The 18,342-nt window shown below is 37.4% G+C and overlaps 1 protein-coding gene across 2 annotated transcripts in view; it reads right to left on the bottom strand.

The window, feature by feature from the left end:
• LOC110025482 overlaps nucleotides 1–18,342 on the bottom strand; it is a 72,509-nt gene that overhangs the window by 17,150 nt on the left and 37,017 nt on the right. For both annotated transcript variants that reach the window (XM_020725989.1, XM_020725988.1), the window contains exon 7: nucleotides 18,205–18,306. In XM_020725989.1, the coding sequence (XP_020581648.1) occupies nucleotides 18,205–18,306 (102 nt within the window). The remainder of the gene's footprint in view (nucleotides 1–18,204; nucleotides 18,307–18,342) is intronic.

Here is an 18,342-nt window from a genome sequence, read left to right on the forward strand (position 1 = left end):
AAAAAGGTAGAGAAGTATCGTAGCTAGTCATGAGTCACCCAAGTGTCATCTCATGATAAGTTATCTTATTATCTAAAAATGTAATGCTACTCGCCTAAAGAACACAATCAAATCTCATTTAAAAGAATCTTTCCAGACTAGAGCTTGGTTGATGTTGGTAAAAAATTATACTCATAGAGATAGCTGCTGAAAACTTTGGATGCAATCTACATGCCATTAAATCCTCAATATTGAAAGTTTGATTAATGTTCACTATTACCAGAAAATCAATATGTAAGCATTTGATCTGAAGTTTTCTAAGTATTATGTAGCGGCCTGAGGTTTGGGCTTCTTAAGTGTATACTATGCAAAGCGCTAATGGCTAATACAAAATAACACATAATCACATTCATTATGATCTAAAAATTTTTATTTAATAACCTCAGTCATTTTACCATTTTCATTTGGCAAAGCATTGTGATGTGGGAGCGTCCCACGGGATGCGTAACCACATCCTGGTCAAACACGGAGATGAAATACGGTGTCCTGCTGCTGTAGCGGGAAAATCCCAATATTTTGGCTGTTCCAACCCTTATGAGACGCCCAATTTTATATTATTAGAAATATAATTAGGGTTATTTTATTTTAGAACTATTTATACATTGTTGTTTCCTGATTTTAGGGACTTCTGCTTTTGGTTTATGTATATGTAAATTGTGTTCTCTGATTTTCTGCCCCAATGAGTAGTGTATCCTCATTTGTTTGTAAGTGGTGTAGTTGTAGCTTGTTCAGAAATAGGCAGTGGATCCTCCTAGACGATCTTACCTTGCCAATATTACTGTCATGCTGTTTTCTGTACTAATTTCGGCATGGACAGCAGCTGGGATGATATTTTTCCTCTCCAACTATCCTTTTTCCCCTAATCATTAATTATTATCATTCTAACACATCCCCAATAAACATCTCGATTCTTAAACACTTTATGGGAACTTCTAGAATGGTATCAATTGGTATCAGAGCCCAGCAAACTCTAAATATTTAAGAATTTATTTTCCTCATTCCTAAACCTAAAATCCACATAACCTAACATCTCCACCAAAACCATCCCCACATCCTCTACCTAATCCTAGGCCTTCAACTAGCCCTATATCCAAAATTTCCACTATCACTGTAACCCTAAAGGGATGAGATCTACCATATCTCTAAAAAAAAATCCCAGAGTGTTCAAGACCTTACCATGGAAGATAAACAACAGAAAATCCTCCAAATGCAGTGGAGGCTTGTTGATTTTAAAACAAGTCAACATGTGGAAGTTAACTACTACTACAACAACAACAACAACAACAACAACAACAACAACAACAACAACAACAACGACTAACCCAAACAGAGGAGATGAAAAAAACCCTTTCACAAAAAAGTTTCAATTGAAGGAAAGCCAATGAGGCATCAATTAGACATTGAGCAAAGGAGGGGAGGGTGATTTTGAAGAGGGAGACTTCAAAATCAAATGGCACCAAATTGATGAAATTAGTCGGCATCAGATTTTTTTTAAAAAAAAGTGCTTCCCTGTGATGAAAAAAATTTGAAGTGCCTACCAACTTGAGCAAGAAAGTAAAATCACGACACGATCCAAGATGAAAAAGGAGACGTAGCACAAACATCTTCCAGCATACTACAGACAGAATTTTGATAATCACATGGGTACAGAGTACACACAAATTCAATGAGAGGTTCCAAACTATAAAACAATTTTTTTAATATAAGAATGTTCCATCGGACAAAATGGTGAAGTAGCTATCATCAAATTAAAGAAGAGTGATTTCCTATGATGGAGAAATTAAACGTGTCTACCAGCATGAGGAAAAAAAAAACAAATCATGGAAAAATTCAAGATGAAAAGGGAGACGCAGTGCAAATACCTTCAAGCACACTACAGACATGTCTTTTTGAAACTTCATAATTTGCAGCACAATGACTTGTCGGTACAGAGTACACAACTAAGTTTGAGCAGCTTATATTGAAATATGAGTTGGTGAATCTGAGGAGAGCACCATAACTATTTTGGAGGATTGAGATCATCCATTGGTAACATCGTGTAGTTACAATCATATTGAACATTATAGGATGGCTAGACCTTAGCCCTAAAAACGAAGAGAAAACACAATAGCATTATGCCCACACCATTCTTCAAACAATATTCAACCATTGGATTGAACAACAAGAGCCAATGACAAGTGTGCCAAGAGCTATCCATCATGAGAAGCCAGTACAGGAGGAAAAGAAGATTGGTTGGGTCAACATTCCCAAGACACTGGCTTACTATACTAGCATAATCTTTTCTAAGTAGAGGCTAGTTTTATCCCTTATCTACTAAACCGATAGTCCTATTGCAACCAACAGGACCAGGTAATTCCCCCACGTGTAACTCTCAAAAAAGAGAATCTCATATGGAAAAACAAGGAATACATAATTTGGACCATTTCAAGAGATATGCAATTTGCCATATGAAGTTGAAAAAATAATTGTTTTCATATCAAAGATATATCAGATAATTTGGAACACACTAGATCCTCATCTTTTATTCTCTCAGATATTGTATTTCATGGTCATAGTACTAAGATAAAAAATGCTCTCAATGCCTTGACTGTTGTATCTTCACGAATGATGTTTAACAAAGACTTCAAGTATACATGTCAACGGCGATTCAATTCTTTCCAGAATTACAAAGGACACATAACTTGCTAAGCATAATATAACCAAAAAACATCTTGATGAAAATGATAATGAGGCCAATTCCCCAGATCTTGCACTATAACACTTAACTCTTTATCATAAGTGGAGTATTTTTCTTAGCAACAACTTCTCATTTACGTAACAAGGTTTTCTTGACTCCATACTCCACAATCCCTAATTGTGGAACAACATAGGATATTTTGAAATTTTTCAAAATCAAGAAGTCGCCTAAAGCATAGGGGACAAATTCAATCTAGGTTTGATAAAATCAAATGTTTCATGGGAAGGAGTGAATTGGATTTTTCTCTAGTTCAAGATATCCAGCAACAATAGTAGAATTGAAGTCTCTAATAAAATGATAAAAGAAAGTGACTATGCTATGAAAATGTCAACCGAGGTCACTTAACAAGAGCCTTAACAATTTGCGAATTAACTCAATATCTAGAAAGAAATTGTAAATATAACTTGCAAATAGAGAAAAATACACTTTTTTAGGTTAAAATACCAGTTTTAGAAAAAAATGACCAAAATAAAGCTAAAATGATTTGAGTGATGCCTTAAATATTCTATAAAGGAAGATGTGGACAAAATAAACACCAAAAAACTTATCATTTAAGAGTTTATAAACTTTGTTCATAAACCTCATAAAAGTGTCAGGTGCATCTTACACTATAGGAGGAGCAAGTATTAGTGTCTGATATTTGCGTCGGAACTTTCGAATGCAAATATTATTAATGTCAGATTTGCGGCTGTTAAGCGACGGATAATAAATTTTGATATTTTAGACAGATTTTGCCTCCCATATGCATCAAGAAGTTTGACAGAAAAATTATTCTGAAAATGGCGAAACTTCAACTGGAGTTGCGACGATGTTAGCGTCAAAGTTTAATCGAATAAAGCGACACAAAAACTTGTTATTGCCGAAATTTGTCTGATGCAAATTACACTGAAATTCAATGCAAATAACCTAAATAACTCATCTTGCCCGACTAAATTTCATTTCTTCATGCTTTGTCTCTCGGTCTCCCCTTCTTCCAGAAACCCTCTCAAGCTCCCCCGCCCCTCTCCCTCTCCCTCTCCCTTACAGTTTCGCTCAAAACCATCTCCTTCCCGAGCAAACCTTCGCGATACAGTCGCCATTTGAGCTAGCTATGAGGGAACGACCGAATCGTACTTACAGAGACAACCGAAACTCCCCCATCCTTCAACTCCGCTACTATAAGAAAGCATTGATATGGAGGTAAGCCTATTTGTACCATTATTTCCATTCATATGTGGTATGCATGTAAAGTTTGATGTTTAAAAAAATTATGAAGAGAGCTTGGAGAGCTTAGAGTGGAAAAATTATGGAGAGAACTCTTCCCCCTTCTCTTCTTCTTCGTTCTCTCATTTAGCTTAAGTGAGAGCCACTTAACCACCTCATAAAGACAATGAGAATTGAATAAACTTCCTCTCCATCACTCTCTTCAAAGTTGAAGTAGATGTCTACTTAAAGCCTGGAGAAAAGTTTAAAGAGTACCACCCCATAAATTTTCTTCTTCATGCATAGAAGACTTAGTGAGATGGAGGTTGTCTTCAACCTCGTGATAATGAGATCTTCTTTCTCCCTTAAAGATTAGGTTTGGAGTAATGTAGATTTTAGGTTTAGTTTTACGTTGAATGTAGTTTAATTAAGATTTGATTTTTAAGTAGTTTTTTGTAGTTTATGTTATATTAGCATAAATTCATTTATAGGTTTTAAATTAAGTTTGTTGAATTTTAATTTATTTAGTGTTGCTTGAGTTTATGTTTGGAACTAAATACAGTATGGGGATTGTTTGCTTAGTGCTTGGATGATTTTATGTTTAAATTTGATTAATTTAAGTTTGAGCACATCTCTTATCATTTTAGGTTTAGGTTATGTTAATGTAAATTAGAAGAGTTAGTTGAGAGAAAAGGTGAAGCATGAAGGGTTAGAACCCTACGCTTAATGGTTACCCTGTGCTTGTGTTAATGTAGATTTTAGGTTTATTTTCACTTCAAGTTGGATGGTTGAAGTGAAGGAATGCATAAGACCTATTGTACATAAAAAATTATCACTTAGACTTGAACACAAATTTTATAATGCGGAGGTGAGGCTTGCAATGCTTTATGGTGCAGAATATTAGCCAATAAAAGAAGCATAAAAGTTAATTTAGACTTATGCTAAGGTGGACGAGTGATTTACACTAAGAGACAATTTGAAATGAATATATCCATGAACATTTTGTTTTATTTTGCTACATATGTCATACTTGTCCTGTTTTTTACTTTTGTTTTAGACATAGTTATGATATGTTTCATGTTTAAATTTTGCACATTTTTCATTTTACTTGTGTATACTGCTCCTGATTATTTTTTTTTGTTAGTCTGCTGAAGACTAGCCACCTCAGCGGGTGAATATAATTAAAAAATTAATTTTTTCATATCTATTTTGACTCTTAATGTTTAAAATGAAAATTAATAATTAGTTTTTATTATGTAAGAAAAGTACGAGCAGCTCCGGGAGAGGCAGTTGTCCTCCCAAACCTCGAGCACTGCAAGCAGTAGTGGTAATCAACCTACCACTGAGCAGTGTAAGTTCAAGCTATGGATGGAGGTGACGAAGAAGAAGGTTGAGATCTCTCGTGCTTCTATGGGTTGCACAAGCTCATCACACCCGAGTACTGTGAAGCTTGCCAGGCAGGTCACTAATATAACTAAGGAGGTTCACCATCTACATGAGGGCCAACAGAGAATTGAGTGCAGTATAGCACGTCTGACGAAAATTATAGAAGAGGATGAGGGGGATAAGGAAGAGGATGAGTGGCAGGATTAGGAGTTTTTATGTAATTTTAATTTATGAAATGTTTGAACTTATATTGATCAGGGTGTAGATGTAAAATTTTGATAATTTAGATTTGTGAGAGTAACTCTTTTTTTAGTATTGATATTTTTAAGAGCTTTGATTTGTGATACGGGTGGATATAATATTGTTGTAATGTGGATTAAATGTTGTGTGAAGGTTGTGAAAATGTAATTAATTTTTTGAGATTATTAGATCTTGCCTGTGGAACTAATCATAGTGTGACTACATGGCAAATATTCTACAGAAACAATTCACCAAGAGGAAAATATGCAGATTTTCGCATTCAGGGCAGCCCAAATGATGAAATATTTGCGCTAGAGGATATCACAGGAACTTTTGAAGAGGTTGCTCATGGTTTTGATGAAGATGAAGAGAGTGAAGTAGGAATTTTAGGTTCGTCTTCAACGACGAGTTCTTCTGATCAAACTTAATAACATAGGTATGCAAACTTTAGATTTGGTTGTGTTACTACTGTTATGTTGTCTTTTACTTTTATTGCTTTGAGGCATAGTTTTTTACTCTTATTTTTCGATTTTTAGACATAACTGCTATTTGTGTTTTACCTTTACTGCAATGTTTCTTTCTACTTGTGATCATTTTTTCAGCCAGTAATAATCCTTTTAATGTCATTTATTTGTTTGCAGATGGCCACAGGTGGTGCAGCTGGTTAATCACCTCATAGACCCCATGTCTTGGGGACTTTTGAGACCACCTACAGTAGCAGGAAGAGGAGGTCATCTACTCTTACAGATGCTTCTACTACTGTTGCATCTCCTCTGTCACCTCCTCCCCCACCTATTGTTGCTACACCTCCTGTGGCACCTCCTCCCTCACCGACTGATGTTACACCTCTTGTTGTCACCCCTCTTGTGGCACCTGCTCCCGCACTCGATGCTGCCTCATCTCCTTTGATGGCTGCTGCTTCCCCACCTTCTCCTCCACCTGCTGCCGACAAATCTCTTGAGCCTCGTCCGTCGACTCCTGCCCCCCGAGGGTACAGTTACTGCCAGAGGGGGACTCATAAGTTATTTGTAACATTGTATCATGTCTATTTTTCATGATATATATTTTTTGTAACTAATTTGTTTCTTGGGCGGATTAATTTCCCACAAGTTTCCCGACACTTACATCAAAGAGATTATCAGGAGCAGGTACGATGAGTCATATTTATCGTGAAATCGGATACCTGTAGCCACTCAGGACATATGGTTCAGGGAGGTTGAGGTACGATCATGTAATTTGAGCAAGATTCCTGAATTTGATTTAATTTTTTATACTGATATTACAGAGGTCCTTCACCTGGCTCCAAGAGCACCACCAATAGATCTGCTGAATCTTAAAGATTCGGAGTAGGCATCACCTTGCCGACATGTTCACGACAACCTGCCGAAGGGGCGAGCGGCCTGCCTAGATTGGTGAGGAGCTCTGGGGTTAGGTGACCGCAGCTTGGGCCTCTCCTAATTATGAGAGGAAGAGGCAGACAAACGGGACGAACCTGGCTACGAAGGGGGCCAAGAAAGTTGCGCTCCATATTGGCGAATTGGTCCCCCATACAGAGCACTATAGAAGACTAGTAAGATTTTTTTAGATATTTAAACATTAATTCAAATTTTGGAGTAATTTTTTAGCACTAACCATTTTTGTACGCTACAGAGACCATGGAGTTGAGCCGTGCTCCCTCCGTTGCAGAGCTGCATGTCCGAGCTCATCGGCGTCTAGGAACTACGCGGTGGGTCTCAAAGTATTCCCGGTTCTTGTAAGTTAAAAACCTTAAATTAAAAGTTTATTTTGACTCTAACTATTTAAAGTGTCAATTAAACGCGGGTTTTCATCATGCAAGAGGAGTTTGAGCATCTCTAGAAGAGGTACTTGGCCACTCATGCCCAGACTGATGCCAGCAATAGTGGTAGTTAGTTTACCACTGCACATTCGGAGTACGAGCTTTGAACCCAGGCGACAGGGAGAAAAAAGGGGTGGATTTATGGCCTTGGAGCAAAGGGCATAGTCTTCGAGGCTCTTGTGGTCTCGTTTTTAGTTCTCCGAGCTCCTCACAGCCAGAGCAGAAGACTCTTACCATGTAGGTGGCTGCAATGAACGAGATATGTCAGTTGCGCGAGCAGATGCTATAAGGCCAACATAGAGTCGAGGACTCTATAGCGCGCATAGTGGAGACCTTAGCAAATAACCAAGGCAAGCAGCCAATGAATTCATGCAAGAAGAAGAGGATGGAGATGATGAGTAGTTTTTTTTGTTTCTTTTATTTGTAAGCATTATGTCAAAGATTTGTTTTAAATTTTTCGGATTAACTTTATTATTCTTATTTGGGATGATTTATGACAGTATCTTTCTTTTATTAATTATATCATTTAGAGATTTGATCTGTGAGATGGTTATGCTTAATGTGGTATGTGATATGGAATGTGTTTTTGCGTGGGTTGTGAAAATGCAATTGATATTCTATATATTTTTTTTTGTTTTACAGGTTTGCATCAAAGTTATGTTTGTTTTGGGACGCAAAATTTGATGCTACATCTACAATAATTTTTTGACATTCTACGATTTTCCAATGCAATGAGATAGTAATCTGGCGTGAATATTCAACGTCTGATATTTTCAGACGCAAATGTCGATGCACGTCACGTATAATCAAATCTAATGCTAATACGACACATAATTTTCATCAGAACATTTCACATAAATTAGATGAGAAAAATTACTGCGCTCCAATTTAACGTCAGAACAAATCAGACTGAAATCCAACGCTAATCCTTAAATATCATCGATTTAGTGATTGATTTGCGTCTAATCTCGCTGATGAAAATATGCTTAATTCATGTACTCTTAAAGCTCAATTAGCATCATTAATTTATGGCTTAATCTTCCACTCATCCTAAGTGTGAATATTATGAATCTGAATTTGATGTTACCCTCATCCATGATCAAACTTTGAGAAGAATAAAGATTTCAAAATTGGATCTAACATAGAATCTAATTGTTGAATCAAGAACCCATGTCTAATCTTAAATCTTGCTTGGGATCAATTTTTTCTTTTTATTTTTTGTTTTTGAAAAAAAAAACTGAAATCAAACAGAAAAATAAAATTTGATTGTCTGTTTTTTCATCTGCTTTTAAATTTATTTTTAAGCACATATAGGCTACTTTTAAAACAGTTAAAACACGTGAAAAGAATTTTCTGTGTTTTGAAAATAGCTAAAACGCGTTGAGCCCTAAGTTCGAGCAAATCATGATCCTCTTCCCTTCAATGCTACGTCAAAGTATCGTGCGTGTCGGGGTTCGACGTCGGGGATGTAAGTTGGTGGTGGGTGATCTCCAGTGTGTGAATCTGCGCCACTGCCACCATCGATGATCGATCGAGCTGCCGCCGTGAGTTCCCATCGGGCGACGCGCATTCGGGAGATGAGATGACTTGCGAAGGATTTGGAGGCTAACTTGACTTGATCCATGCAGGACTCGAATGGCTTCACCTTAAGCGCTGCAAGTGAGATCTTTCATTTCTTCGGTTTCTCTTCAATCCGCCAAACGCATTGGTGCCACCGATAAGATGAGTTGTGAAGGATTTGGAGGCTGATTTGGAGGCTGCGGTAAATTGATTTATCTTCTATCGAGTTCATCGGAGGGTGAGGAGGAGGGGTTTCGTTGGTGATGACGATGGAAGAGGGGAAGAGGGGAAGAGGGGAAGATGGAAAGGTTTAAGGAGAGTTTTTTAATGCCCAACGAAACATGTTTTATATTTCTTATTTTCAAAAACAGATAAATCATAACAATACCAAACGCGTTTTCTAAAAATCAAAAATTGAAAACAAAACAAAATAAAAAATAGAAAACATAAAGTAATCCCAAATAAAACCTTAATTTTATTGATAGCTCTAAATCAACATGCATTTTTCATAATTCATCTTTCTTGTAAGTTTGTAAAAACAAGTACAACACAGGAACTCGAACTTTTATGTATAAATCTTAGAAGCAAATCGCCTATCGTTTCTACTCAATATGCTCTTTCGAGTTAATCCAGTAGTGATAAAAAGTTGGCAATTGTAAACCTGAACAAGCTCAATTGTATGTTGAATGTCAAACATCAAGGAAAAACTTCAGGGAGTTCAATTGATATCAATCCTAAAACTTCAGGGAGTTCATTTGATATCATTGCTATTGAGTATAGATTTGTAACTTATTTTTTCCATTACGCTGAATTTCAAACTTTGTTTTAAAATAGACTTTGGTGTCTTTTCAACCGGCTTAGAGAACATGAGTTTAAAGGTAATACCCATATACTTGAAATCATAAACATTTTCTATTATGTAATAGAGAATATTTTGATAACATAACGAAGGTCTACCTAGAAAACTTTATGCCATATCAATTGATGATGCATGTATCTTCTTATAACTTTCTAATTAAATGGTACTAAAAATATATAATTATCAGTAATGAAGTCATATTCACCCAATGATACCGGAACTACTTCAGAAATCAATAGAAATGAAAGCAAAATTTTATTAGCAACTGAATTAGGGTTACAGAAAACTCAAAACAAAAACACAACACAACAAACACATCCAACAAGGGTCGGAAGCGAAGATCCAACGACGGTGGTGGCGTTGGCGAAGCAGCAAGGGAAAAGGAAAGGGTTAAGGGTTGTAGAGTAGGTTGGAAAGAGGGCTAGTGGCTGGTTTAAGGGTTGGAAGTGTGGGGCAGCAGGGAAAACTGCACGGAAGGAAGGGGAAGGGTATCAGGTGATGGAGGGACGGGCCGAACAGCAAGGAAAGCTGTTGTAGGAGATTGGTTGGATGCAAAAGAGTGTCCAAAAGGGCTGGACATCAATGGCGGCTGCAGGGGAAGGAGAACAGGTTGCTGGGAGTGAATTTGGGGGGTTGGAGAGCAGGCTTGCGGCAGTTGAAGGGGGCAGCAGAGCAGCTGGAAGGAGATGGGGCGGTCGGCAGAAAAGGGAGGTGAAGGAGAAGGGGTAGGAAAGAAGATAGGAGAGGATAAGACACCACTTTGGAGCATGATACAGCCGAAACACCACCCGTCATTGGATACAGCCCTAGCAAAGGAGAAGGAGATTCTAAGGGAGAATCTGAAACAATAAGACAACCAAAACTAACCCTAATTCCAGCAAACATACAGATAAATAGATAAGGTTAGGGGGAAAATTGAAAAGGAAAGAGGAAGTCAGTGGCCGGAAATTTCCAGCTCTAAGAAAGGCAAGGAAGGAAGAAATAAGGAACGGAGAGAAAGGCAGAGTGAGAGCGGCACATCCCAACCCTAGGAATGTCGACCGGTCCAGCAGGAGGCTGAACCTGACCCACCCCAAGCTGGTTCAGCCGGCCTCTCATTGCTTGCATCTCGCCTCGCGTCCCTACCTCGCATCCCATCGCCCTCCCAGCCCCCGCGTCAACCAAGCTACATTAAAAGGTTTAGCACATATCTTGGGATTTAATCTAAAGAAAACCAGCTTTGGAGACAACATTCATAGTGCTTTCACCATCAATTATAAGCTTACACCTTTTATTTTGACAAAAAAAAACATAAGAGAAACGTTCAATCAGGTTAAACATTCTCCCACAACTTGGGCCACAAATGATGTGCAATCGGACAAAGATTGTGTGGGTTAAGGGGGCTATGAATAGAAGACGTGCTGCGGTGAGATCAACAGGAGGAAAACAACATCTATTAGTGAAGATTCTAATATCAACTGATTCCATGAGAAAAAGAATAAAGGGAATTGGTGCAGAGGAGGTTCGGCCCGAAGGTGAAAGCTGCAAATTAAGAGAAATGAGGCTAATCTTTGCTCAATTTTTAGGTCAACAATAATATCACAATCTAGCCCCACGGACTGTTGGTCGTTTTAATTTTCTGGTTTGAAAAAGAGATAATTTTGTAGATATGAAAATAGTTTTAATATAAATATGTGATTTTGATTCTTTTGAAAGTAATATTTTAATTTTGAAATCGATGAGACCAAACGAGTTTCATATATTGAATGGTTGGATGACTAAGCGCAATACCACAAGTAACACACTTATCCCGAAGAATAAGCATAGCACTTGTAGTAAACTCAATCACCTAAACTAAAAAATTTGTGACATCCGTTTGGTCTGCAAAACATTTTTATATGAGACCAACAAGTTCTCATATCTAATATAAGGATTAGATAGGGCTTATTTTACCTAGGTTCCAAATTCCCTATATAGGGAAGTCCCTATAGTTAATTACATCTCAAATGACTGAGGTCACTTAAAAAAACTTTCGATTAAAATCAGTGGTTCTGCTTTTAAGATTTCAAAGTTTAAGTTTCCACGATTGGACATGGGAAAATCAAATGGGAGTGGCTCAAACAGAAACAATTATTTTAAAGAATCCAAAGGAATGAAGAGTATGGAATATCACGGATCCAGAGAAAACCCCGGTGACCTCCCAACTATCCTATTATTTGATTTTATATCTTTGAAATGATGTTATTCGATGTTTAATCCTACAATTTATTTAGAATTTAGGATTCATATTCCCACGATATTTGATCGTGCAAATAGCCTAAAAAGATAGGAGGATTTACATTGTACCGTACAGTAACCTCAGAATTCTAAAGTGTTAGGACTTATAATTGCATAAGAGGGTTATGCAAAAGCCTAAAAGTGATATGTGAGGATTTACACTGCGCTAAGCAAACCACCAAAATCCTATGGGTTGTTATTTAAACTAACCAAAGTGATTAGTGATATGAATGTGTTTTAACGTTCTTCTGAATGTCCTCGTCGTGCTGTCCACGGTGTTCGCTCTAAGCTCCTCGACGTAGCACCTTCGGGTTTGATATTAGTTTTAAAAAGTACATGTAATCATTAGATTTTCCTACACTAACATATAGTGTGTAACAGAACAACAAAACATGCAGTATAAAAGACAAGAATAGTAGAATGTACAGTAAGAAGAAGAACAGTATAGCATTTTGTGAAGTAAAATGTTGTAATGTAAATCAAACTTGTATATCAAGGAGACCAGCTGCTCCTTCAAGCGAGCTAGTATTTACTGCATAAATAAAAGAAAAATTTTCTGGAAAACTCGAGAAAATCGACAAATGACCCACTACGGAAAACTTGAGAAAAATCGACAAATGACAATTCCAAAAAAATTAACAAAATCTCGAGAAGATCCCGGAAAAAGGACCGCGAGTGTTTTGCCCAAAAATTCCAATAAAACATACAAAATAATCCGAAAAGAGGGGACCGCAAGCACTCGAGTCGGGGCTAGGCTCAAATATAATATATTTGTACTCGAGGGACGTCGAAGGCTACTATCGGTCACCCGGATGTATAGAACCCGTCACTCAACTAGAAGGGTGTCCTACTAAACCTAACTTAGGAGGGTACTCCTTAGCCCAGTATCGGTAATCAACAAGTGGACAACGAAGTTATAACACATTTAAAATTTATATTTTAGCATGCACATGGATTTCAGGCATACAAAAATGAAGTTGTATTAATTTTGTAGTAAAAATATTGTTATTGTTGTTATCAATTTGTTTTATAATTTTTTTAAAAAAAGTATAGTTGTCCACGAGTCGATCATTGCAAGTCTAGGAGTCGGCATAGGACCGCCAACAACCTAAGAAAGTACGGGTCCTCGCTAGTCTTGTGTCGGTGAATGATATTGTCATCCTACAATTTATCAGATCCAAGGATTAGATTCCTGATATCGTATGATGGAATATCATTTTGCTCTACCACTGGCGTGTCTTTGTCAGCATCGCCCTAAGCCCCAAAACAAAACCGACCTACTTGCGACCTTACTTGATGGTTTCATATATAGCAAAAGGTTATATATGAGCACATATATGTCAGACATAAGCATTGAAAACCAAAGCAAGAAGCAAGGAAAAAAAGTATAAAAATGGGGATAAGAGAGGAGGAATTGATCCACCCAAAAGATTGAAATGATGAATGGTGGAACAAACCTCAAAACTGTGAAAAAAAAGAGAGCCCAAGGTCCTTTAAAACAATCCAAGAAGGATATCATTTTCTCAAATTTTATAAATGGATTAACCCAAGAAGAATATCTCTTCCAAATTTTGTTTCAAATAGGTCGAAACGGGCCCAAAACTAATGTAACAATTGTATCCACGGCTCCAACACCTATATGTACTCACACACCCCAGCCTGAACCGAAATGTGGCATTTATGTTATCCAAATTTTAATGTTGAATCTCCAAACACTTTTCCAAATGACAATTTTATAAGCTTTCAAACCCTTCATGAATCTGTTTCATATCAACTTTATGATTTCCCAAAATAAAGCTATAAAAACCTTTCATATTTCACAAAATAAAGGAGAATAATCCATAAAGGGGCAACCTTCTAGCCTTCCAGAAAATCGTCCCAAAATCAAAATCATTTAATTCCAACCTTCATTAAAAAAAACTTTTCATATCATATAAACATGAAAATATCCAGATAAAACCATATAAATGTTCATAACCAGATGCAACAGAGAGGGACAGCCACCAGCCCAACTTATCTCACGAAAAGATCACAAGGTAAGGCTCACGGGTAGGGACAGCAAGAGGAAGGTCACCACACATTTAAGCTCACGGGTAGGGCCAAGAAAGAGAAAGCGACCACAGAATAAGCCCACGGGTAAGGGCAGCAAGAGGAAAACCACAAGGGCAGTAAACACAAGGTAAGGCTCACGGCCAAGGCAGCAGGAAGGAGACCATCATCATTTAAGCTTGAACCAACCATTTCAACATAAAAGAGCCGCTGAAGAAAGCTCATAGTCAGAGGAAATGAGAAGAAAGTTAAGTTTCAAACTAACCAAAACACAAACCACAACAGTAAGGCTCACGACCAAGAGCAGAGAGGAGAAAATCAAGCCCCAAACCCGGCACAGAACATCCAAACAGGACAGAAAGAAACCAGCTAGGATGCACACGGATAAAGACAACAAACCAAAACCACTAAACAGGCTTCACGGCAAAGGAAAAAGTCGCCACAAATATTACCATTGTGCTCCTTTAATATACATAAGAGAGTGAATGGACAGACTCATAAACTATCTAGATTAAACAATTCTCAACAAATAAGACATGATAATGAGTTCGTCTGCTCGTATCAAACATTTCCACATAAAAGTAGAAATTGAAATCATGAATTTTGGGATGACAAACTTGATTACTAATAAAAATCTCAAGAGAGACGTTAAAGAAGAGCCTCCAACCAAACTGTGTCCGCAAAGGGGCAAACCGAGGGGCAAACCGACCCCAGCAATAAGGGCAAGACAAGAATCCAAAACAGGCACATCTGAGCTCAACAAAGAAGCAAACAAACTAACTGTAACAGGTAAACGTGAGCCCAGTAGAGGAGCAAGAACAAAAAGAATACCTCCAGCTATAATTCAATTCCAAAAGAGCCAGAATCGAACCCAACCAAATGGTAGAACAAAGAAAATATTTCCAACATTTATCCATTCCAAAAAAACCAAAACCAAGTCCCAGTAGACATGTTCCAGCATTAATATTTCCAAAAAAAATAAAAAAAATGAACCCAACGAAATGGGGAAATAGAGAATAGTTTCCAACATTCATTCATTCCAAAAGAACCAAAAAAGAAAAACAAGCCCACCAAATGGGCCAAAACAGAGAAACATCTTTCAGCTATAATTTCCAACCTAAAAGAGTTAAAACCAAACCCATCACATGGGCAAATCAGTCATAGCATAGGGGCAAACCAAACCCAATCATCAGGCCAAAGCGAGCCCACATGAAAGGCAAAACAGGGCAAAAATTCCCCGCTAGCATTAAATCCAAAATGAAGCCAAAAACCGAACTCATCCATATGGGGTAAAACAGAGAAACATTTCCAGCATAGACTCAATCCCAAAAGAGCCAAACTCAGCATTTATTTGGACAGGAATAACAATAATAAAAAAGTATCAACATTTCATTTCCAACATGAATTCTAGATGAGCAAATATCATTTCAGAGTTCATATTCATGATTTCCCATGTACTTCGAGCAGAAAAGAAATGCAAGCTATCTTTTTCCCCTAAAAAATCATCCTTCCTTTAACAATAAATTGATTCAGCAAGGAGAAAAGAAAAAAAAAGGCCACAATTTCCAGCATATAGGCATAGGAATAATAAAAGTGTAAGAAGAAGATTTGCATATTACAATAGATCGAAACATGCTTTCCCTGAACTGTTATTTCAACTAACCAAAATAAAACTTTTAAATCAGATCCAATAAAAGTATTAAAGGCCCAATCTTTGATATCAATGTCGTTACGAAATACCAGTTAAGTCAAATCAAAGTCTTATGTATGCATTCCCTATTTTAACATTTCCAACATGTGTCGAGCAGGGCAACAGAACAGAGAAGAGATGGAAGAAGTACCTTGCTTGAGATTTCCTAAAAAAACATAGAAAAATGACACCAAGCTTCCAAACGCCCACCACATAAGGACCTAGCCGAAAGAAAACTTCAGCAGAGCCTCTCTTCCTAAAGGCTTCGAGAAACAGCAACCAACAAATGCTCCAAACTCCCAGCACACGAGAACCTAACAAAGAAGAAATTTCGGCAGAACCTCTCCTCCTAAAGCCTCAGACAGCAAAAACCTCAACCTCTCTTTTTCTCAAACAATTCTCAACAACCCAAAACAGTACTCTATGAAGCTTTTTTATAGGCAGAGATGAGAGGGGAACCACCATCTACCAGCCTCACTGGTAGTCGAATCAAATGACGAGGAAAGAATCGCCACAGTAAAGAGGGAGACGGTAATACCTCAAGAAGGAGAAGAGTCGGCCAGCTCGGCCCTTGCAATTGGAGAGCCGAAAGGTCGAGCGACCATGCGAAGAAGGGGAAGAGTCGAGAGAGGGAAAAGAGATCACTGCGTGGATCCTCCACGGGAGCTGGGGCACGCAAGGGGACGAGCGAAGCATCTGACTAAGCCACGGGGTCGAGCGAAGGGTTAAATGTGCGGGAAAAGGGAAAAATTGGGTTTAGGGTTATAATTAAGATTATAAATAATGATATAAATATAAAAGTTTTTAATATTTTAAAAACAAAATTTGATTTATGCATTTTCATTTGTGTGTCAGATTGTAAAAAATTGAATATCCTTTTTAGGTAACTTTGGCGTTCTGGACGTGCTAGCGTGGTTCGTTTTGTCGTTGGAGTTTGTTTTAAAGAGTTCATTGAACTGCGTGCAACTTGCTTGTGCACGGAATTATGACAATATGGGTGTCTTTCCTAGCTAAAATTGGTGTCTCGGACGCGCTGGCGTAGTCCATTTTGTCGTCGGAGGTCGTTCGGAGAAATTCGCACTTTCACCCATCCTTTAAGCTCAATTTAAGTTTGATTTTGTGCAACTTAGTGAATTTTGTGCATTTTATGTGTGTGTGTAATGATAAAGTCCTGAAGAAATTTTCCTAGGGCTTGAGATCCTATAGGGAACTTCTCCCTGAGTCTCCACATGATAGTTCTTAACCATCCTATTGGGAACTTCTCCCTGAGTCTCCACATGATAATTCTCAACCACTCGACCATACGACGATGGCGTTAAGATCATCAATGTGGGATATCACAAGAGAAATAGAAAGTGATTGAAATTTCTAAAGGGATGAACTCCAATAATAGTTTTCTAAGATAGTCAATAAGAACTCATAGAGCTAAATCCTAGGATCCTAAGGAAAAGAGTAATGACCTCAAAATGAGGTCGACACGGACCTAAAAATAATGAAAAAAACCTTGGGTTACAAGAAAAGAAAATAACAAGAATTAAATCCTAAAAATATTAAAAAAAAAGAGATCCAAATATTCTTCTAAATACAAATATCTAAATAAAGGAAAAAAAATATCTCTAAGTAAAGCATAATCAGACGGCCAACAACCCTTCTATAGGAACTTACAACGATCTAAATATGTTATCCTGAGTCTAGCTACCTGATTGATTATAGGATCTAAAGGTAGCAACCTTTCATTGGAAACAAAATGTCATTTCGGTTAGGGTGCGCATGAGCTTGTTGAATAAAAAATCTTGCAACAAGGTGATCTCTCCACATCAATGTCCACACATTCACATGAGCTCTAATAGGCCAAGCTCAAGCCTAACACTCATTTTTTAATTGAGGTAATTTCATTAAAAATTTTAAAATTCAAAATATAAAAGGCAATTTATGATAAAGAGCAACTCATACATTAAACAGATTTCATGGATCCAAATAAAAGATTTTAGGAAATGTGGACCACAATAAAGCCATCCTCGATCTTAGGAACCTACAAGCAATTAACCACAAGAAAGAATTGTCAGGTTACAAACCTTAAACAGAAACTCATACTAAGGCAAGGAATTTGTATCCTTTTAATTTTTAGGGTACTGAGTACCACTGAAAAAGAGTTATTATTGATTCTAAGCTATTGAAAAATAAGATAAAAAATCTAGTAGAAAATACGCCCAGTAAACTGTTTAAAACTAGATTCAATAAGCTATGATTAAAACAAGATGAATCCTAGGCAGCAACTCAGTAGCCATAGCTCATAGTTGACCTCCAACAATTTGTGAATTTTAATAGGTAATAAAATCTCAAATCCAACCAAATTACTAACCCTGTACCTGTATTCTTCCCCTTCGAGCAAACTTCAGAGGCTCCATTGGGCAAGCATGTTAATTTCCCATAGTTGGAGGTGCTAAAAGGATTTTGGAGAAGAGAAAGGCCTAAAAAAGACTCAATTACATTAGGACAAACAGAAG

Source organism: Phalaenopsis equestris, unplaced genomic scaffold (genome assembly GCF_001263595.1).
Source record: "Phalaenopsis equestris unplaced genomic scaffold, ASM126359v1 Scaffold000301, whole genome shotgun sequence".
Classification (NCBI taxonomy): Eukaryota; Viridiplantae; Streptophyta; class Magnoliopsida; order Asparagales; family Orchidaceae; genus Phalaenopsis; species Phalaenopsis equestris.